Below are 13,244 nucleotides of genomic sequence, written 5' to 3' on the forward strand. Positions count from 1 at the left end.
GTTATTAGTGCAGCAGAAGGTAAAGCACCAGATAGCTCAAGAGGCTGAAGTCTTCTGCAGTTGTGCATTTGGTTTGAATATGATCCAAAGTGGTAGCAACCAAAAATTCATGTATTCAGACAGCAGCACGATGTCTTACGAGAAGTGAGCTGGCAGCCTGTGGTTTTACCAGACTGCCTTACGTGGTGACAATCTGGCAACCTAGGACATATGTAGCCCCCTCAGTCAGAAGGTCAAGAGACAAGGGAAGGAATAAAGGCTGTGAAAAATACCCTTCCTTCCACAGCTGGCTGAAGCTAAGGCTGACAAAATTGCATGGCCCTTGTCCCTACTGTTATCTGCTTTATGGATGAAGAGATTGCTTTGGTGCCTGGGGGTTCCTGCCTAGGTTGCTTTACAAGCACTCAGAGCACTTTCTAAACTGTATTTTTTGTTGTAATTTACAAATTAGTTAAAGATGAGAAGCACCGTACAAGAACTAAGTGGTATTTGATTGAAAAAAATTTGAAAGAATGAGGGAAATGATGACAGAACGAGACTACACCATTTAAGGCTGAAGAAAAAGAGCAGCACGTTGCTAGATGTACTAACTAGATAAATAAACCAACCTGTAATGTACCAGACTTCAAAGATACTCAAGCGTAGATTTGTCATTTTTATCCTATCACTTCACAGATGACAAGTGATGTTTGTAAAACTCCTCTGTCAATTTGGCTGGTAGCTTTTTCATCCAAGCCTTTCAGCTTTTTATTGTTTTGAACTGAGCTAAAACTATTTTTCTTTTGATGTTTATTAAAATTCTTCTCCTGCATGTGGGAACAAGGCTGCTTTGGGGAGGTATTAAGGTTCTTACTCAGAGTTTGTGTCTGTAACCTAAGCATGAATGAACTAAATCTACCCTCCTCCTCCTTTCCTCAGGCTCTTTGGCAAGTAAAATTCGTCGTAGGGATACTCTCGCTATCAAACTTGGCAACAGACCATCTAAGAAAGAATTAGAAGACAAAAACATCTTGCAGCGTACATCTGAAGAGGAGAGGCAGGAAATCAGACACCAGATTGGAACGAAGCTAGTGAGGTATCTATATTACTTTGCACAGTAAATGTGGTTTCACTGGGCAGAGTTGGAGGAAGAGAATCAAGAACACTGGGTTCACGTTTTAAATGCAGCCCGATATGTGGTGCAGGATCTTTGTGGTACAGCTGTCTGGAAAACAGTATTTTTATTTCTCACAAAACTTTAAAATGTCAGTAATGCATTTTTGTTCTGCAAGTAACAAATCTGAGAGCTTCTGGGTTTTTGGGTTGTTTGGTTTTTAAAAAAGAAAAGAAAAAAGAAGAGGATAAGAGTGACTCCATAGTAAGGTGCCATGGTCCAAGCTTTTTCTCAGATTGGTTAGCAGGGACTTGCACTTGTATATACCCATCTCAGATGGACCAGTAGTTCCTGACACACAGAGCATGCCTGTGCATGTTTGTTCCTTCTGGCCCTCCCCATCCTCCTCCTGCCTTCTAACTCCTTCTTTGTTCATGTGCTGGTTCCAGCAAAAGAAATGGAAGGAGGCTGACTTTGTAGGTCAGTGTTTAGTGTTTTACTGTGCCCACCTCTGAGGCATGTCTTTCTCATGCTGTTTAACTGCTGTGCGATATATGTTACTTTCTCTTCCTGGACTTGAGAATGTTGCATAAAAAATCACTAACTTTCACTGGCATTTTTACAAGCTTTTTAAAAAAAAATCCTCATAAATGGTAATTTTGGCTTTCGTGGTCTCTGAGAGTAGACTACAACATGTCTGGATTTTCCCAGACCTGTCCTTGTTTCTCTTGTGCTCAGAAATGTTGTCCAGGCAGATTTGGAGGATGTCCTGTGTTTGTTGGAGATTTCCAGATACTGGGTAGTCCAGCACAGAGTACGGCAGACCTGCATCAGCACTTAGAAGATGAGCTGAGTTGCTCTGCAAACCAGCTGGCTGGCTAAGTCGTTTATTTCATCCCTTAACCATCAGAGCGATCCATCTATTGTGTAGAGCTCAAGGGTCATTTTTCTTCTGCTGATAAAGTGGTGTGGTTGTTATCACCGCTCTCCTGACCGAATCCCAGCTCCGGTGATCACATCCTGCTTGTCGGTGCTCCCTCGGAGGCTTGAACTGCAGAAGTCGCTCCGGTTCCTGCCCCGAGCTCCTTGTGCGAGGGACATTGCTGCTTCTGCCTGGAAGCTGGCGCGATCCCGCGCAGCCCTGCTTTGGTAGCAGGAGGCAACGTCCGTGCGTGTCAGGGCCATGGTCATGCCTGATAGCACAACCAAGTTTGATGCCAGTTCCTTAAAAATTCCTGGCGTGGTGGTCAGCATCGAGGACTGATGGGAGACCTGTTCCCACAGCTGGGTCAGGGTCGGGTCAGGTCCCAGCCTGGGAATTCCTACAGCCAAGGCTGGTTAGATGGGGTAAACCTGCCGGTCCTCCCCACCAAATCTGAAAGTCCAAGCATGGTTTGAATGAGATGGGTTTCATGAGGCCGAAGATAAACTGCAGTGAGGTGTGCTGGGCAGAGAGGCATCTATCTTTAACAAATCTGCAAAATTAATTTTACAGCTGAAATTTTTCTTGCTCCTTTTCTCAAGTGGACAAGTGAACCTGTTTAGTAAACATAGAGACAATACCAACCATGTTCTCCACTACACAAACCAGAAAATCAGTATCTCAGGGTTGGTCTTTTTTAATGGCAGTTGTTATATATAGGTAACTAAATAAAATTAACTTTCAGTTAAAACTCCCAATTGTGTTATACATACAAATCAGTGAGGAATGCACAACTTATGTTGGTTGGTTTGTTTTTTTTAAAATAATTAATAGGATTTGCATTCAAAATATCTGAGAATAATCTTACAATTGCAGAGCGAGCTTATCATAATTACAGTGCTTGGGGACAAAAAAGGTTTATGAACTCTTTCATAAGAGGGAGTGTTTAAATTTGCTGGTACAATTTTTGTAGTACTATGCAAGTATCAGTTATTTATGTGTTTGAGTAGCAATAGTACATCTTTTAAAACAAATGGCCACTCGATACTGTGGTTACATGCACAATTATTATAACTGTGTCTGGAAATTACCTGTGTTGCCGAATACCTCTGCTGGAAAAGAGTAGCATGCGCATATGAGAAACACCTTTTAAGCTGTATTACAAATCATAATGTGTTATTTAGATCTGGTTTTAAATCAGTCACTTACTTTCTTCTCACAGGAGACTTAGCCAGAGGCCTACAACTGAAGAGCTAGAGCAGAGAAATATCCTAAAGCGTAAGTATTTTATTCAGGTTTCAGCTAGTATTTACTTAGAAAGTGAGCATGTGTTGGATTCATATGGAAGCCTATCATTGTTGCTGTAGTGTTAGAGCCTGGAGAGATAACTGGAGAGAAATTGTGTTCTAGAAAATAACCTATTGACACCAGATCTATATGCTAACCTGTAACAGTAGCTGTGAAATTTGCATATATTCAAGATGCTGAATTTGCTTGTCTTCTTAATCCCACTTCTTGAAGCTGGTCCGAAAGACCAGGAATGACTTAGATACCCCTTAGAAGTAGTTCTAGGCTGGTTAAACTCCTGCCTAATTTTCAGGAGGAGAAGGAGGAGGAGGAAGGAATATCAGTAGGAGGCAGGGGTGGGATATAAGGGCAGAGATTGGAAGGTGGAGTAGAAAGAGGAAAGGTGTTCAAGGGCAAGTGAATAGGTATATGCCAACTACTTCAGCATGCTGGCCTTCATATCCACTTCTGACATCTTCTGTACTGAAACTTGCATGAGACATTCTCACTGAATATGTTTCCATTGATTAAATCCTTCCTCGGTATCCCTCTTGAAAAATTTAAGTCTATAACTCAAATAGTCAAGGCAGAGGAATGAAGTACATTGGATGTTTACCCTCTACACCTATTCTCCTATTTACTCATGTTGGTTTTGTTCTTAGGCTGGCAAACACTTCAGAACAGGCATTTTTTGTCTTCCTTTATGAATCTTTCCGTAATATGGACATTACCTAAACACATACTGTAACAGTTGTCATGCCCAGCTCCTCTAGCCCTGTGTTCATTCTGCAAGGGTAGCTAGTGCTTGATGCTTAAGTAGAAGAAGTAAAAAAACAAAATGCACATGGAAGCTTTTCACACATAGAAAGAAATCCAAAACATCATCTATTCTTAAGGTGTAAGAACTTTCTAAACTTGGTGTAACTGAAGGAGTAGGTATAATACCATTAATTTCCAACAATCATTCAGAAAAGTTGGAGTTCATCTGTGCAACCCTGGTGCACAGCATGCTAATGAAAGAAAAGCAAATGGACTGTTTACCTGACAAAGTCCATGGCCTGATCATTCTGTCACCTGCTCAGGCCAGCAAATCAAGGAGACATAGCAATTATTGGCTTTCAGGCAACCACCCATGCTAATGAAATCCCACTGCTGTTGTCTTAGCTCTCAAAAGCCAAATAGTGCCGTGTCTTACTGAAAAGGGAAGCTACAGTTTCTGCATTATGGTGCACAGGAGAGGGGTCAGGGGACTCCTGTCCAATACATAATGCAAATAGACCTTCTAAGACATAGTTTCTGAACCTATAGATTGCATAGATAAATTTTGAAATGTGAACCTTTTTTATGTGACACACTGCTCATGCTGGACTATGTGAGAAAGGTAATTCCAAAACATCTTTGGTGGGCCAGGGCATGGCGACTGAGCTGGGAGCACCAGCTGGCCTTCCTCACTGCCCTCTGTCTCGCTCGTCTCAAGATAACTAATCTAGCAGCCAACCTGCGATGTATTTAATACCCCTTTTGCTATTGTTTATTCCGTTCACTGATTTTGCAGTAAGTAGCTCAAGACTGGAAAGCAGTTAATAGATTTCTTCTCCTGTTTCAGCTTGTTTACTTTAAGCTTTTGGCAGCGTACCAGGCTTTGCACTCAATGCCTCCTGCCGTCCTCCCCTGCTGCTGCCGGGGGGCTGTCTTAAAGAGGCAAGGGAGAGCAAGAAATAAAGGCTGGGAAGCAGCTTTATAAATCACAAAAAGTCACAGCGTCATCGACGAGCACGTGGAGAATCCAACACTGCTTTTTGCTCATCACCAAGATACAAAATATTTTGAGTTGACAGTGATCTGTAAAAAGCAAAGTGAACCAAAGCAAGCCAGGGTTTGTGGTGACAGTCTGACTCAGAGCCCTTGCAGGGTGCAAGTTCTCTCTCAGCTCTAAAGCACTCATATTATTTATCAAAATTATTACATTCCCTTCCTGTGGATCATTTGAAAATGTTTACATCTCTTAAATGCCTTTGTTGTTGCAGGCAGCTTTGGTGAATAAGTTGGGATTTCTTTCATAAAGCTTCCTTCCTCCTATTTTTAAGCAGTGGATGGGGAGAAGGGGTTATATTATTGCGTGTATGTAAACTACAGCTAAGGGAAAGTATTGTATTGAGTAATATTTGTCAGACTTTGAGGTTACATTAAGTGGTAAAGGTCTAAATGTTTATTTCAGGATTAAGTTGAGCCCAGATCTTTTAAGAGGTTCAGAAAAAGTCCATATTTTTTCCTTTTTTTGTATTTCCAGTTAGTGAGGAAGTCTGTCTTGCAAGAAGTTTTGTTTTGATAATACTTCCAGATAAACCAGTTACTGAAAATCCTGTGACCAAGTACTATTGCAAGACATTGCAGGCGGATTTCTATAAAAACAATTTGGATAAAACTATCCAGACTCCTGAGTCTTCTCACACTAAAACAAAGTTACGATAACTCAAGAGTCCACTTGAAGGAATAGATAAAGCCCCGTGGTTTTAATAAACGCAGGTTTCTTGTGTACTGGCTTTGAGCCAGTAGTATTTATAGTATTGCATTATGGCAAAGAAACTTTTTATTCTTCCAGGAATTTCGGATTAAGATAACTGTATTTTTTCCTGTATTTGTAAGGGACAGTGAACTTCTTGTACTGTGCACCTGCATGCCTGCCAGTACTGGCTTTGTAGAAAACAGGGTTTATAGCTCTTGATGCTAGTTAAGAAATATTAATGGTTATCTTTGCTTGTAAAACCAGGAAAGAGAAACCACTTTGTGCATTCCAGAGCACTGCAAGAGGCAAGCGCTTTGTTTGTCTTTTCTTTCTCTTTCCCTAGCAAGCCTGCAGAGAAGTCTAAACATAGCTAATCCCATAGGGACACAATGGAAAGTTCGGTTTTACGCTCCGAGAGTACTTTCTGGTCAAGAACGGAGCAGTCCTCAGGCAGAACAATTTCTGTCATCTCTTTTCCCCTTCTGCTATGAAACAAATGTCCCACAGAACAGAAGGTGACCAGATTTAACATGGCAAAACCTGCAGGAGCAATAATGTATAGATGCCAGGGAAGCTGCTTGTTCGGCTTTGACCGATGGATTGTTTAACTCGAAGGCCATGATAAGTGATGCTAAACAAAATTGTTTCAGTTAGGAGTCAGCTCCCAGTTTGACCTGCTAGGAGCTGCAGGCAGGGAAGGAGGGAAGCCATCGTTTTGCTGGGATCTAACTGGAGGCTCCTGCAAGCAAAGGGTGCTCGCTGGGCTGGGCCTTTGCCAGTAAGGCAGCAGCGGGACATCTGAGGGGACTTGCAGCTGGGAACTCTCTGTTTATGTTTTCTTTCTCCACATCACACAGATTAGATCTGCTTTTAAGGTGGAAAGCAGTCAGAAGTATGTTCCCGTGCATTAATGTGTTCCTGTTTGGGCAAGTGAGTCCGTTCGTACCTGCAGTCAAAACTGGGCCCTCCAGCTGGAATTTTCCACAACACCTGAAGGAAGCAGGAGCACCAGACCCATTACTTTTAGCACCACTCATCTTCTTAACTCACTACGGCAACTTTCAAAACTTTTACCTTAAAAGACAAAAAATAACGCTGTAGGTTTTACTGTTGGTAGGAATTTGTACTGGGGCAGTGTTTCTGTAGCACCGGGCTTAAAGCAGCACTGCCCAGCAGGCTGGAGATGGGAAATAGGTGCTTTAGGTATGAGTCAGTGCCGTAGACGGAGGGCCATTTGCCAAACAGTGGATTCAATATCTTAGCAGCAGCCACCGGATTTCAGTCCCTTTCTTTTAGCTCTTGTGTTTTATTCCTAGAAGTAAAACAACTCGAAGGTACAAAACACATGCTGCTCCCTGACCTCTCATGCAGAAGCCTGCGTGTTCCCCATGGGTTCGATCTCCTCCTGCTTTGACCAGGAGTGAAGGAAGCTCCTGGTGCCTGGTGTTGGTATCTGGTGTTAGAATTGTCTTCCAAAAGGTGGGCTGCCAGCTCTCCTCAACAGCCTGCTCCAGGACCTGCCTGGACCCTCTGCCCAGCAGCTAAGATGATGGACTTGCTCATCTCCCATTTCTAGGTGGTTTCCCATGTCCAGCCATCCCTTTGTGCAGTCAAACTGCTACCCGCAGGGAGGTAGCTTCGCAGCATGGGATAGGCAGCTAACCTTCAACCTTCCTAAATGTCCAGATCAACTTTTTGGAGTTACTTTATCCTCCCCCAGAATACAGAAAAACTATTTCAGGTGCCCATGCTGTTGGTAGTTGTTTCTTAAGGTATGCATTAAGCAATGTGAGCTCCTATTTCTTATATCAGGCGTCTTCTTGCTGCTTCTTAGGAGATACTGTGGTTTAGATAGTAAAGAAATGTCAAGATATGAATAATGCAGAATGTATTTTACAAACTAAATTAAGGAAAAAGCAGTACAGCGATGTGTATATCCAGCTGCATTTTCTTCTGCTGTGTCTGCTACTGGAGAATTTCTGAGGTAGGACTTAAGCATCTTAGTTCATTGAAGGGAGAAAATTTTTTATGTCAAATGATTCCCAGGTGAGTGGAACCCCAAATTAATAGTTTGTGTTTAATTACCTCAGTTACTATGTCTATTGATTGCAAAGATAGTACGTTTAAACAAAAGCCTACAGATCATTTGTCTGTCCTAAAACAGCTAGAGAGCTTTTGATTTTGTTAGGTGAAGATGTTATAAAAAGAGTTCTCATTTAAAGTCGTAAGTCTTTAAATACACCCAACTTGTTTATTGATAGATATATTAATAAAAAATTTTAAAATGTAGATTAATCTTTAACTCTCCATTCTTCAGTTTTAGTCAGTTTACAGTTCCTCTATGGAAACAGGCCATCCATCTCTTCACCGTTTAAGAGAAAAGCTATTAATAAACCATAAATTACATCCATATTTCAGTATCTCGGTAAAATCACCATCAACACGAGTTCCAACCTAATCCTGGCAGCAAGCCTGTGTGATTGCATCTTGCTGATAGAAACCTGGGGTTGATGTTGGACTCTTCCCACAGAGCAGGTCTTGGGCTGGCATTGCCTTTTTCCTACTGTAACTTTCTTCTTTTTCTTTTTTATCATTTGTTCCTCTTCCCATTTCCTTTGTATTCTTTTTACCTGACAGCCTTTGAGTTAGCAAAGAAGATCTGCAAGTACCATGGCGTGTCCTGTCGTAGTGTTGCCTCCAGTGTATCAGTCATGATACAGAAGGTCCTCTGCAACCAGGTTGCCTGTGCTACCACAGCAGGCTGGCCATAGCAGACAGGGCAAATCAGACTATACCGGGATTTAAAACTGCCTTTTCATCTATAGAGGTTGGCTGCATCCACAATAGACAAATTATTTCCTTTAAATTTATAGTTAGCCTTGAACTGCAGCATGGAGTCCATAACCACCAACCACAAATAAAACAGGATCAGGATTTTACAGATATCTCTAGGTGGGATATTTGAGCCACCATAAAGCTAGCTTTGCGTATAACCGTCAGAGGTGGACTGAAAGGGCAAACAATATCCTTCAGAATGTACATCAGTTAAAAAAATGCTGAGTCTGTATGATCATGCCTTTGTAAGTGTGCTTTTCACTGGCACTCAAGAAATCCAGTTTGTTTAGCACAGAAATTTGTTAAAAGCACATTTCTGTCTCATGCCCAAATACATTCAAAAAATGTATGTCTTTTTCTCCTATACTTGTTCATTTGGTCTAGCTAGTGGCCCTTAACCAAGAGGGCTTGAACGCTGAATCATTATAAAACTAGAAAAAAAAATTAAAGTAACAAAACCAATTTGGACTAACAAATGACAGTGAAACGAATTCTCATTGATTGATTGCATCCTGTAGCAGCAGAGGACACTTGGCTGATTCAGATACTCAGAGCAAACTTTTTTCTTGACCCTTAGGAATAATTAGACTCTTACTCTAAAGTCAATAGGTGGCATGTTGGAAGTAAAAGCAACGGTGATTTTAATGTTAGGACAAGTAATTGAAATATTAGGCAGCTCTTTCAGGGTAATTCTTGTTTGCTGTTACACAGAAAGAAAATTACAGACGCCTCCTCTTTGCTGTGTTCCTGACCCACAGTGGTGACTTGAGATGTCTACAGAATCGAGGGAAATGAGGATAGGGAAAAGAAATGAGAGCACACAAAATCCAAAAAACAGACAACACATGCAGAAATATGAGGAAACATGAGCCAGGACTTGAAGTCCTGAAGCTTTCAACCAAGAGAAATACACAGTATGTGCAGTTATAATACTTAAATATTCACTCCTTTTTATCTCTTCTGAAAACAGAGAAGAATGAAGAAGAGGAACAGGAAGCCAAAAGAGAAATAAAACGTAGACTCAGTAGAAAGGTGACGATGTGTTTTTTTGTATTGTGTATTTGTGTACATAGGATTATTTTTTATAAGATTCTAAAAATCAGTGTATATATGTTACTGCAAATGTCCATCAGTCATGCACCCAGATTAGAAATCTGTTTAAAAAGCAGTACAAGCCAAGCCCATCTTGGGGGAAGCTCCATCCTGTCCAGTTTCCCATACCTGGAAAAGCATACAGAGTCTGGCCATGCTTAGTATTTGTCCATGTCAGCAGGGGAGAGAAATGATGCGTGTTTCCTCTCTGAGCATGAGCACTGCTGTCACGTATGTTCGAGGGCAGCCACGCCTGTAGATCCACTCTTCCCTACAGCAGTGGAGAGGGCAGCAAAGCAGCGTGGGCCCTAAGAAATCCCTTCACCGTTCTTCTAACCATGTCAGTGGTCTTGGCCGCTGCAGGTGGGATTGCGCTCATTGTCCCTGGAAAGAAAGCAGTTATGGATCTGCTGCCCTGACTTTGGGAGCTCACTCTAGGAGAGGATGGGGGGAGTTTTCATACGTATCCCTGGTCTGCCCTTCTCTGCAAAAATACAGTTTCCTTAACGTGATCATCCTTAGTTAATTAAAGTGAATATTGTTTGAGGTGACTGAAACCATTTGGCATCATAATGACCCCTAGATGTTAAAAAACAATTTTTTTAGTTAGGCAGGCACCTCCAAATCGTGCTTATTTTCAGTATTATAGTTGAACACAGCAGACTGTGTTATTGTTAATGCAAATGGACCTACTGTCTAGTCGGGTAAATGGTGTGACAGTTGCAAAGTCACAATTAATATTCCAGGGATAACTGTCATGATTCTCTGTGACCTGCCTGATAAAGACTATTTTTATAATTGAAGAAATTAGGTTGTGCTGCTTCTCCATTCCTGTGCAATGCTCCCAGGATGGTGCCTTTTTTTAGACACCTGAAAGTGACCCTATTTAGAAATACCATTAAAGTTCTCTTGAGATTACATCATACCCTCAGTTTTTATTTTATTTTATTTCATCTTATTAAACATACTATTTTCTGCCTCCTGCTTACAGCTCAGCCTGAGGCCTACAGTGGCTGAACTTCAAGCAAGAAGAATCCTTCGATTTAACGAGTACGTGGAGGTCACAGATTCTCCAGATTATGACCGTCGTGCTGACAAGCCTTGGGCCAGGTTAACTCCCGCAGACAAGGCAAGGGACAAATGTAGATTATAAGAAAATACTTGCATCTGTCACTCTTGGGGAGCTTTCCTCTGGTTTACATTCTTTTGATGCCAGCATCACGAATGACATCTGCTGGAGGCAGCGAGATTGTCATGGTACTACTGTGCATCTACTGCTCGCAGCTAAGAAAACCCACTCAGGTGCTTATTAGGAGTGTAGTTGCCACCTCCATTACGGCAGTTCAGGCCAGAATTTCTTGCATTTTTAAAGCCTTCCTAAGCCAGGTACACGCTGTTAGCAAAGATGGCCACGGCCTGTGGAATTCAGGCAAGGTTTCTGCAGGCAGAAGCCTGTGTCACTGCCACCGAGAGTTACTTTTGCAACTCATTCAAGTGAAAAAAGGTAGAAGCTGCTCCATCCTCCTAAGTGTTCTTGGCCACAACTGTCGGTGCAGGAGCTGACCATATGCGTGCAGCACACCTTCTTGGGAAGTTTGCCCCCAACGTGCTGCAGCTAGTAGTTCTTCTGCCTAACTACAAAGCATGAGACAAATGACTCCGTGATTGTCTTTTAAAAAACAGGTCACTCAAAGATTACCATAAAACACTCTTCCATTTCACTCCTATACCACTTCATAGGAGGAAAGCTGTAGGATTTATGTATAAAAAAGTGTTGGCCCTTTTAGCACTGGGTCTGAACCAACTTTTATGGAAATCGTATGCGATGTTCTTGGCATGAAAAGTGATATGTGCAAGAACCCACTGTCTTTTAGCTAAGGACCGTGAAGAGCTGATTTTATTTCAGCTAGTATTTTAATATTAATGCCAGCTCATCTGACAATCAAAGGAGAATCTCATATCAAGTCAAGGTGAAGACATGAAAAATGTACCCAGGAGCGTTTGTCAATGTTGGTTCTGGGAGGTGCTGAGCACTCTCTAGTCCTCACATAGTCTGTGGGAAGTTAGAGCACCCAGCACCTCCACTTTCACTTAGGTCCAGCTGGGTAAACTGCGCTAGAAAAAACAGTGGGATTTTCCTACCTGCTTGAGGGTAGCAGTTTTTAATCTCAATTCATTTTATAATGAACAGGTGCCCAAGGCTTGTTCTGTGACCCCCATGTTTGTTGGCCTCAGCAGAAAGGCAGACCCCGGCTTGCCTGGAAACTCCCTTGCCCTTTTTTCCCAGGGAAGTTATTTTTCTAATTCCAGTGGGAGCAGAAAATTGTACTGTGACTATATTACGGAGCTAGAGCTCTGGTGTCTTTGCTGCTGATTCGGTGCTCAGAAACAGCTGTCTCTCTCCTAGCTATTACAGCAGCCTCGTGTAAGCATGCTGTTGTGGCTAAACCATCCCCTGCTTAAGATGAAGTTTCTCATTTATGAGACAGCAGTCTGGTGATGCTATAATTTTATCATACTGCTTGTCTGTTCTGCATTGAAAGGCATGCATATCAGGTGAGATTTCTTTAGCTATTAATGAAATGATACTGCTTTCATTTAAAATGGTGAAATAAAAGAGTGAGTAAGAACAAACTGTCATTTCATTTCACAGTGAAGATAGGAAAGCATATGGCATAGAAACAAAAATCCTTGTAGTATATATTGGTCTATTTCAGAAATTGTATTTGTTATTTGATGAAGCAAATTGCTTATCACTCTTTTAACATAAGCAAGAAGGCATTTACAAAGTGCACTGAATTTCTGCTGATCTTCAGTATCTGCCAACTGAAAATGCAAGCCTGAAATGTCCAAATATTTCATGTAATTTTACGTAAACCTAATCAAACCAAGTGACTAATTCCACTTTGAAAAATGCTATTCATCTTGTATCCCTGAAGTCCTGTCTCCAGTGGGGAGATACAAGGCCCGTGCTGTGTGTACAGTGCCTGTGCAGGCAGCGTGACTCACCAGCTCCTCAGGGGCTCTGCCTGGAGATATAATCCTCTCCTGGCTGCATATTCTGCAGGTGACTGTCAAGGTAACCCAATCCCTTGCCCATTTTTGTCTGTAGCGAGTGCCATATTTTGGTGGGGGGGTTGGTTCACCTGTTGGAGTAGATTTGGTGTTTCTTTGTTTATTGTTGGTGTTTGATGCTTTCAGTTTCTTTGTAGCGTATTACTGCTCCAAAGAGCTGTAATTGAAAAAAGTCATTCATGTTGATGGTCAGAAATGTGTGAGAGCTGTGGATTACAGTACAGGAGACCAGACAATGGGAACTGTAATGGAACCTGCAAGAGTAGGGCCAGGTTCCTTTCAGACTCTTTACTTTCCTTGAGATTCATATTTCTTATGGTTGCATATATCATTGTTGTTTATTAGGCAGCAATACGGAAAGAACTGAATGAATTTAAAAGCACAGAAATGGAAGTACATGAGGAGAGTCGGCAATTTACCAGGTGGGTGAATCT

At 41.7% G+C, this 13,244-nt stretch overlaps 1 protein-coding gene across 2 annotated transcripts in view; it reads left to right on the plus strand.

The window, feature by feature from the left end:
* The window catches only part of PHACTR2 (phosphatase and actin regulator 2), an 83,639-nt gene that overhangs the window by 61,065 nt on the left and 9,330 nt on the right, over nt 1-13,244 (plus strand). For both annotated transcript variants that reach the window (XM_075035888.1, XM_075035889.1), the window contains 5 exons: nt 919-1,075; nt 3,238-3,293; nt 9,614-9,675; nt 10,727-10,864; nt 13,156-13,232. In XM_075035888.1, the coding sequence (XP_074891989.1) occupies nt 919-1,075; nt 3,238-3,293; nt 9,614-9,675; nt 10,727-10,864; nt 13,156-13,232 (490 nt within the window). The remainder of the gene's footprint in view (nt 1-918; nt 1,076-3,237; nt 3,294-9,613; nt 9,676-10,726; nt 10,865-13,155; nt 13,233-13,244) is intronic.

The sequence above is a fragment of the Buteo buteo genome, chromosome 9 (assembly GCF_964188355.1).
Source record: "Buteo buteo chromosome 9, bButBut1.hap1.1, whole genome shotgun sequence".
Taxonomy (NCBI): Eukaryota; Metazoa; Chordata; class Aves; order Accipitriformes; family Accipitridae; genus Buteo; species Buteo buteo.